At 41.3% G+C, this 9,991-nt stretch overlaps 1 protein-coding gene across 1 annotated transcript; it reads right to left on the bottom strand.

The window, feature by feature from the left end:
* Positions 1 to 476: 476 nt before the first annotated feature.
* LOC106653566 (purine nucleoside phosphorylase-like) lies at positions 477 to 7,826 on the bottom strand. Its single transcript, XM_014373065.2, has 3 exons — positions 7,399 to 7,826; positions 3,019 to 3,292; positions 477 to 1,799 (listed from the first exon to the last, which is right to left on the bottom strand). Exons 1-3 carry the CDS (start codon positions 7,536 to 7,538, stop codon positions 1,197 to 1,199), a joined length of 1,017 nt encoding a protein of 338 aa, XP_014228551.1. The 5' UTR covers positions 7,539 to 7,826; the 3' UTR covers positions 477 to 1,196.
* Between the last annotated feature and the right edge of the window lie 2,165 nt (positions 7,827 to 9,991).

Raw genomic sequence — 9,991 nt, 5'->3', positions numbered from 1 at the left:
GGGGGGGGGGGGGGGGGGGTGTGCATACATATACATGTATACTCGCGCACGCGTTCCGCAATACACGTACATACGGAATATGTGCGTGTGTGTGTGTGTGAGCGAAAGATTTTCGCATGTGTATTCGGAGTCAGTCGGCGGAGGCAGTGGCCGCGCTGCAGCGCAGCACTGACAGGTGATCCTCGCGCTCTCTCTACACACTACTACGATACGCGTATGCGGTATAGTATGCACCGTAGGCGCCGGTGTGCGTATCTACTATAACTACTACGGGCGCCTCGTATAACCGACGTCCAACGACATCTCTCGGAACGTTGGCGGACGTTGGCGGCGCAGGACGGTTTATCAATAATTTAAAAAAAAAAATAGAATCCGATTTCGAACTTTCTCTCTCGATCTCTCGCGGAATGTTGCTCGAACGTGTTTGCGCGTAGAAAATGTTTAATACCATTAAAAATGACAAATCGAGCGACGTGTTTAAAATGGTGAAATTATTTTAATCGTTTATTTATAATCTTATATGCGCCATGCGTTACAACGTTATACGAAACACCTCATCGCGACGCTTGTACAAATCGTTACTTATATTATAGACAAAACAAATATTTGAATATTTTTTTTTTGTTCCTTCTTTTTCTTTCGTAGATAGAAAAAAACACTCAACGCGACGAAATTATAAGCTACGAGCCAAAACTTAAAATTATACATTTATCGATCAGAGGTATAAAATCTTGCTCTCGAGCGTACATCGAAATTTGCTATAGTAACACAACTTTTATATAATAAATAATAGTAATTATTCTGTGCAACTAAATATAATGACATTTACGCATCTAACCGTGAATGCATGTGTTTGTATGTGTGTACAAGACGTGATAACAATGAGTCATTCTAGTCATTTATGTATTATATATATGACTTAAAAAACGAATTTGAAGCTTATGAATTATACAATCGACGAAGAAAATTTCACGTGTCGCGCCGATATAAAAAAAAAATAATATCGATCGATTCGACACTCGTACTCGTTCGCGCTAATACGAAAAATCTCGATAATAATAACGAGTGCTTATTTGGACTTTCAGCGAGTATACGATTATACGTTAATTAATTATAAATAAATTCGATATGATACATGAGACGTGTGCAATATTTATAATAACAATGATAATAATATCCTTAAAAAAGATAAGCGTCTATTTGGCCTCGTCGTCGCTCTTTCCGTCGAGCTCCTCCTTCACGTGGGCGACGATCCTCGAGACGAACTCCTTCAGCGTACCCTTCATGCGATTCGCCACCTGCACGACGTCGTCGTGGCTCGCCTCGGACTCGTCCTCGTAATCCGTCGCCCCGATATTGGTGATGAGCGAGAAGCCGAGACACTTGATGCCGCAGTGCACCGCCGTGATGACCTCGTACACGGTGGACATGCCCACGGCGTCGACCCCCAACATCTTGAGGGCTCGCATCTCCGCCACCGTCTCGAAATTCGGCCCACCGAGGCAGGTGTAGACGCCCTTGCGGACGATCTGCGACATGCCCATCTCGTCGACGACCTTGTCGCAGACGCGCAGCAGGTCGCGATCGTAGGCCTTGTGCATCATGGGGAAACGGTCGCCGAAGCGATCGTCGTTGGGCCCCTGGAGGGGATTGATGCCCGCGAAGCCCATGAAGTTGATGTGGTCCTTGATGAGCATGATGTCGCCGACGTTGTAGTCGGGGTTGATGCCGCCCGCGGCGTTCGTCACTATGAGGTGGGTCACGCCGACGAGCTTCATCACTCGCACGGGCATCGAGCACTGTAAATGAAAAAATGTAAATTGTTAGTTATCGATACGATACATTTATAATGTATTAATTTTAGATCGGATATTAAGATTATTTAACACTTTATTTTTCTTTATTTCAGTTCAAGTTAATTTATATTTTTTATTAATTGTAATGAAAAAGTTAACAAAAAAATATTTAATTCGGTACTACGAATTCAACATTTTGAATGAAAATGTACGTGTTTTTGTAATTGAACAAAAAAAATTATGAAATGTCAATTGTGTTTAAAGTCACTCTCCACCGCTAGATGGCGAGTACCTTTATCAGCAAATCCACAAGTGACAAAGTCGAAAAAATGGTATACGTCAAAATAAGATTTTAACAAAATTAAGTTGATCGTTTTCTCCTCTTAGAGTATTTCCACGTATTTTAACCCGCTGAATCCGAATTTTCAACTCTCACCTCGCTCAGATGGTCGAGTAATTTGTTATAAATAAATTAATTGATTACACTGCTATAATTCCCAAACTATTGAATATTTACCAAAACAATTATTTTTCCTTTATATTGCACACGAAAAGACAAAAATTTCCTTTTTTTATTCGTCTTGATACGAACATTAAAACCAGAAATATTATTAGTGAAAAATTGTGGTAGATGAACGATATATGGACATGGCAGTCCAAGCTCTACGCATTGATCTTATGCAATATCGTCATTTTTTACTATTTTAACGATATCTCCGGTTCTATTGGTCGTATCAAGACGAATAAAAAGAGGACATTTTTGTCTTTTTGTGTGGAATGTAAGAAAAAAAATTGTTTCTGTAAATAGTTTAGGAATTATAGCTGTATCAACAATTAATTTGAACATTCGGATTCAGTGGGTCAAAATACGTAGAAATACCCTTCACTTTTTGTGGGACCTTTCACACTCTTAGATTAATTCGATACAAGAATTAGCGAAGAATTCATTAAATTTAAATTTACAGATTCGATTCAGTTAACATTTTACATCTGAAATGTAGACAATAGCTAATAACTACTTGAAAATCAATGTGTAAGGCTCTAAGAAGTTATTTTTTTTACTTCTGAATCTACTTTCATGTAAAACATGCGGTCTGAATTAGATTTGAAAAATATTAAATATTTATAATTAAAATCGCCCTGGTTCCAATGCCTTTATACACAATCAAATTTCGTAAATATTTTTTCCAATAAAACCACGATACAAATAAAAGATAATCACCTTCCAGATGGGATATCCCTCGTAGTGATGGTATCTGCCCTGCATGCACATGACCGGCATGCCCTGCAGATAGCCGAACACCATCTGATTGGCGTGGCCCTTGACCATGGAGGTGGGGAAGTGCGGTATCTCCTCGTAGGGGAAGCACTGGCGCTGGGTCAGGGCCTCCGCGACGCTGCCCAGACCCGAGCCGCAGATGATGGCCACCCGCGGCCTGATGCTCGTCCGCTCCAGCATGTACTGGGCGCTCTCGTGCAGGGCGTCCCAGCAGAAGCTGCCCAACAAAAAAGTAAAGAAAATTATTTTAATTATTCATCGTAATTATCGATCGATTAATACGTTATTATTGATCGATCGAAAACTATCGCTCGTCTTATGCAAGTTTCTGAGCGGACCCCCAGTAGTCTTGAAAAACGTTTTGTTATCGCGTAATTTTATCTCCTCGCATGTGCATGGGTCGCGCAAATCGCGCTGGACATTACATGCGCGAACGCATATAATACGCAAACACATTCGTATATACGCGCGAGTATCAATGAGCGATTGGAATTTTACTTATCTTACCGAGATATTATATATATGTGACTGATTGATCGGCGACGCTCGCGCGCGCGCGTGAAACCGATTATTATTGACATGTTTTTCCGCTGCTCCGTGTGGATATTTTTTAATATATTTTTTTCCTTTTTCCTCGATCAGAGATTATACATACGAGCCTTGTGCTTAATAGACACACACGTACACACACATATTCGCGAGCGATGTTTTCGTCGAAATATGAGTTACGAAAAATTGACAATCGGCGAAATTCAATTCCTTTCCTGCGCTCGGTGCTGTGTGTGTGTGTGTGTGTGTGGGGAGTCAGAGTCGGTGTCTCGTATTACGGGAGACAGACATCTCGACGAGAGAAAAAAAAAGAACCTTATGTTTTCATGACGATTACGTTTCTCGACTTCTCGACTGCGTCGAATATCGCGCGCCAAAAGCTTCGCGAACGCCAGATGACCCCCTCTCGATTATTACATGGACAATATTTGCGTCGGGAATATATACTCGATCGATTGTAACTGACGATTTTCATTATGCAATTACATACATAACTAGATCGAACCAGAGACGAAAATCACAATGTCATCCTAGACTTGTAACGTAAAAACCTGCTCTATACTTTTTTTTTTTATTTTTGCATTTCCGCGATTGTGGCGCGCGCGACGCGGTATTAATTGCTCTATTTGCGTCGTCCATTATATATTTATCTCTCGCATACTCTATTCATTTACATCGAAGAAGAAGAAAAAAAAGGAGAAGAAGGCCTAGGCCTCCATTTCAAAGTCCCTTGAGCATAATGACACGCGCACGCTCGATTCACGCCTAAAGCTCCTCCATTAACTTTACGCTAATTAAGTTGTAATAGCTCCGCGTAATATACACGCATCTATTAACGCGATTTTGCGAGCAATAATTTAAAGCACAAACACGTGTCTATGTGTGTAGTAATGATGATGTTCGATCGCACTCGATCGAGCTTTGATCCATTGGCGATCGCGCGGGGGGTCATACACTAGAGAGAGTGTGTGTGTTTACGTTCGTAATATAACGTGTGTACGGTGTGATTAAAACTCGACGTTAACAACGTTGCGTCACGATTTTTTTTCTTTCTTTTTTTTCTGCTCTTTTTTTCGTAATCGATCGTTTCCACGATATTCGCCGCGATAGAGAAAGAGAGAGAGAGAGAGAGAGAGAGAATGTTGTATAAGAAGCTTCTGTGCGCGCAGAAATCTGAATAATCGATGCGCGCGGGATCCTCGGGCAATTACTTGGGCCAAGAGAGAGAGAGAGACAAGAAGAAGGAAAAAAATTGATAGTGTGTATAGGGGGATGAAGGGAGGAGAGGGTGCAAGGACCCGGGGATTAATTTATTAGAGTTAATGGCCCTTCGATCGCGATGAAGCGACTAGGAGACTACTACTCGTTACTTCTTTTCTTGTTATTTTTTTTTTTTTTTTTTTGCGAGGCACATCGACGATCCTCGCTCTCGGTTTTTGCTCGAGACGACCCAACGTCTTTTCTCGTAAGAAAATTTTTTTTTCTGGAAGGGTCGATGAGTTTTTTTGACATTGGATATAATTTCGTGCTCGATTGACTTTTGAGTAATATCCGAAGACGACGGTTATAGTATAGTTAAAAAGAGGGCAAATTTGCGTAAGAAAGAAGGAAGCATCGACGCACGAGACAGATCGTTTTGTTATAATAAATTACTCGCGCATGATTAAGATATTAATTTTCGCTGGAAAATAAGTGACGAATCGGCCACCGCGCGCCGAGTAGTTGCGCAGCGATTTTCATTGTTATCCGCCGCGGGACGATATATTATATCCAACACATTCTTGCCAGCGCGACACAATAAAAAATCCGAAAAAATCGCAATCTCATTATCTCGTCGTCCACGCGCTCGTCTATACTATCGGGGGGAGGGGGGGCTAGAAGCGATATTATATTATTCGAACGGACCGTACATACGGGATCGATAGCGTATTCGAGCGATTGAAAAGTTTTTTTCCCCCTTTTTTTTTATATACACGCGAAAATATAATCGAAATTAAACGAGGAAGAGTTTCATTTCGCGGAGGCTCTGTTGAGAGTACTAGACGAGAGCAGACCACCGCCGCCCTTCCAATAAAGGCTACTTTTTGCATTTAATTCCGATGTCTCCGCTGCTGTGTGTATACACTCGAGAGACGAGAGTTGGCCCGATACTTTCTTAATTTCGCGAGATCCGATCGCCGGTTTCCGGTGTATCGGTTGTAAATAACATTCGCGACTATATACGCGAGAGGTTGTAATAATAATAGCCGAGCGATTCGAGGTGGACCAGTGCACGGGATTATAAAGTCATTTAAAATCGAGACGAAAATAGAGAGAACATCGGCGATGGTATCCTTAATATATAAATCTCCCGCGGAGGAATGTCGAAATACGAGTTCGCGATCTCGTCAAAAAAAAAAAAAAAATGCAAAAAAAGGAAAGAGGAAATAATACGTGACGTTGTACGCTGATGCAATTTTCACACAATTGCGTGTCGCCCGAGACAGTCGCTTTGTTATAACATACACAGACTTGACGTATATTATAAGATCGCTCGGATCGCGTATCGATACACGCGGCTGTAATATATATACCCGCGAGCGAGCGATCGGTCAGCGTTATATACAACCAAGTTCAAGATCAACGAACGGTCGTCGATTTTTCATGGCCACGCGCGAATGATCTCCTCGTTGTTCCTGAATTGTGTTTTCGTTCATATTTTTTTATTATAATCATAGGAAACAAAGCATAAGCGTTAATGCAAACAATCGACGCGATTCGATTCGCGTCATTACGTATAAGCCCAAAACGGTGCAACTCTTTTTTTTCGTTGTCTCGTTCTTTAACCGAACACACAGGCGGACATATAGGTGACACATCCTTCGAGCCGCGCGCGCGCGTTTACAACTTTTTTTTATATATGTATACGGCCACGAGGAATTTGACTCCCCTCCCCCGCCGCTCTCAGTCCGGATAAATGTTATTTTACACGTGCTGTTAAATATGTCACTGACGCCGTTAAGTTATGTACGATTCGAAAAATGCACACGCCGATCTACATTAGAATACACCAACACACACACATAGATGTATGTAGATCGCGGAGAGATATAGGAGTAGAGAGAGAGAGAGCGATTAACGGGTCGCGGCGGTGCACACGGTGGTGAATGAAAATTCTCGACTATTTCTATATAAACGATATACTATGCGACACATCTTATGTAAGTAAATTACAGGTTTTCGCCACTCACAGTGCCGCAGCATGCACACACAGAAGCAAAGAGTGAAACCTTGACGCACGCACCGAGTGTTTTTTTCTCTCTCTCTCTCTCTCTCTCTCGTTTTTTTTTTAATTGCCACTTTATGCACAACGCGCGAATATTATCGATATTATATGCTACACTAATTTCTGACATGTTATCGCGTGGCGCAGATGAAGAAAAAAAAAGCAGCAGCACGCGCAAAACAAAAATTGAATCGAGAACGATCGAATTGTGTTGGCTTCTGTTCTGATTTTTTTTCTCTTTTTTTTTATATATATTTTGAGTATAGAAATTTTACATTCATACACGATATCGATTTATCGTGTAAAACGAGCGTAACACGATGATTCTCATAAGGGTTTCGTCGTCGTCGTCGTGGATAATCTTGTCAAACGGAGGGTGGTGGTATTTCGACACCCCCGCGTGACGATACTACCCCCATCGCCGAGTAATACGAGTGCGCCACTTTCGTCGAGATGAAAAAAAAACAACAAAAAAACAGGAGAGGCGAAAGGCAAGAAAAGAAACTCACTTTGACTGGACTGCATTGGGGGCCTGCTGCTGTTGCTGCTGTTGCTGTTTCACCACCGTGTGCAAGAAGTCGTTGTCGCTGGGCCTCTTGTTGGCGGCGCTGATGTTGTTGTGTCCGTTTTTCTTGTCGACCATCGGCATCTTGTTTGTTGTTGCTGTTTTTTTACCTCGAAATATCCTCACAAAAAAATCTGTTCACTCCTTCTTCTAACTCTTCTTTCTCGTAGAGAGCTTGCAAGTATAACTTTTTTTTTTATGTATAAATACAGTACGACTTGGTTCACGCTTTTATTATTTTTTTTTGTCGTCGTTGTGCTTTGCTTTTTTATCTTAGCGTCGAGACACGCGATCCGCCCGAAGGGTACTGAACGACTGTCGGCACGAGTATCGGTTTGAGTCCGGCCGAACCGCTGGTCTTTATACCGATCGCAGCTCCCCGGAGGAGGCCTCCTCGGCGCGGCGCGATATTTACTCGCCGTGACTGCACACACACACACACACACATACACGTACACACGTCTATATTATATATACACGTAACGTAGCATATAATGTGTCGTTGCTCGCCTCATTGGTGCTGGTTCACGAGATGTGACAGAAGTGGGGATCGGGAATTGGCTCGTATACATGTGTGTGTGTGTATGCATATTATATGTATATGTGCGAGATCGTTTGACGTTTTGTGCGCCTTCACTATATACACACAGACGAGTACGTACGTGTATAAATATTTATTATATTTATTTTTGATAGATAAAAAGAGCCGATCGCTTGCTCGGCCGAGCGATACGGCGAAATAATAATAATAAAAAAAAGAAGAGAATTAAGAACAAGAAAAATCTCCGAGGGAGAGGCAATATAATAATTATACATACACTCGAGTGCTAATTGTTCTTTATTCTCTCGAAAAACTTCAAATTATAATGAATCCGAAAACGATCGAATCGAGTGCTCGAGTCGAGTCGCACAATATATACGACCAACTGCGTTACGCCGATTTCTTTATTGAGATATTATTAACAACCTAAGCGTTATCGAAGATAAGCAATTTGTATATATGATAATATATGCAAGTGTGCGTAATACGCGGATATCGCACGTTTACGCACATGTGTGCGTGTACATCGACTCGGACCCCCTATACGGCTAATATATCGCGGGGTATCGGTAAATCGTTATTTTTGTTGTACTCTTGAAGTATCGTCGCGTGACCGTGTACAGAGACTCGATGATTATCCTCCCGCGCGTGGAACGTTACAGCAGGTGTATGAAACAAAGCAAACGATCTTCGATTGTGATTTTTTTTTTCTTTCGTTAGATACTGTACAAAAACATAATCCGACGAAACGAGATCGGCAAGAGGAATAATAAGTCACGCGCAGAAGTAAAAATCTGTTTTACGCAATCCGATTAATAATTTCGACAATATTATAAACTTCTTGGCGAGTGACTTTGATTTGATAAATATACAGTGGCATAAACACACACACCAACGTGTGGCTTATATTATGCGTTGTATATATAAGTATATACGACATGTATAATAAAACGTAATAACAAGTTTACTGGCGAGTCGAGGCGATGATCGCGTCGAAAGTAAAATATTTGCAAATTCAGCCGATAATCTTCCTTCGCTCGCGCGAGTCTCAATGACGTAATTGGAGCGACACATACACACACAGATGGATGGACAGGCGAATTATAAATGTGTGTTTATGCGTTAATATTGGCAGTCAAATATATAAAAACGAATCGAATCGGGCCGATTTTTCTGCTCGCTCGCGCCGAATGATTTAGAACAAATAATTGCTGTATTATTATTACGTATAATCTTTATTTTTTTTATCATAATTATAAAACGGAGGAAAGCTTCGAGTAACGCGAGGCACGGAAATTTCTGGCTAAATTTATTACTTCGATCTCGCAGAAAGCGCAGCTTTCGATACCGATCACTGTCTCTCAATTGGCGCCTGCTGCCGGTTGCACGTGTTTATGTTTACAAATTATTTTTCGTGTAAAAAAATTATCCGATCATCTTCCTCCTCTTCCTCCTACTTTTTTTTTTACCGATCATCATCGCGATCATCATTATTTTGCGATGTTAAAGCCGCACAGGAATGCATACATCACACACGCGCGTCGACGACGATTAACATTACATTAAACGCCGGTGTGGAATTCAATATTGTATGTATATCGAAGAGATATTGCGCCTCTCGACCGGCACATAATGCAGGGTCAACAAACCAAGCTAATATGCGTGAGCGCAGAAAGAAAAGAGATAAATAAAAAAAAAAAAAGAAAGAAACGTAGTAGTAGAAGAAGAAGAGCAAACATATAAGATACACGAGTTCGAGATCTCCGTATGCGGATTCACGTGCGCAATTCGTTTCGATTATTGCGACAAAGTCGTGTGCTGCGCACCGACAGATCGATTGGAAAGTTTTTTTCGATTCGCGATTATACTCTCGCTTAGCGCATCTCTTGTTTGTCCCCGGTAAATACATGTAATACAATAATTCCATTATTAATTCACGTACATTCAATAATTGCATTACGTTCGATAATAACGCAGCGAATGCGTCGTCGTCGAT

The sequence above is a fragment of the Trichogramma pretiosum genome, unplaced genomic scaffold (assembly GCF_000599845.2).
Source record: "Trichogramma pretiosum strain Unisexual culture from Peru unplaced genomic scaffold, Tpre_2.0 scaffold35, whole genome shotgun sequence".
In the NCBI taxonomy this organism is placed as follows: domain Eukaryota; kingdom Metazoa; phylum Arthropoda; class Insecta; order Hymenoptera; family Trichogrammatidae; genus Trichogramma; species Trichogramma pretiosum.
This window is presented reverse-complemented; position numbering and strand designations above follow the sequence as displayed.

Coding starts and splice junctions, on each gene's coding strand:
- LOC106653566 (XM_014373065.2), bottom strand. CDS start 7,538: ATGCCGATGGTCGACAAGAAAAACGGACACAACAACATCAGCGCCGCC. Junction 3,293..7,398: donor CCCAATGCAGTCCAGTCAAA/GTGAGTTTCTTT, acceptor TTTGTTGGGCAG/CTTCTGCTGGGACGCCCTGC. Junction 1,800..3,018: donor AGGGATATCCCATCTGGAAG/GTGATTATCTTT, acceptor TTTCATTTACAG/TGCTCGATGCCCGTGCGAGT.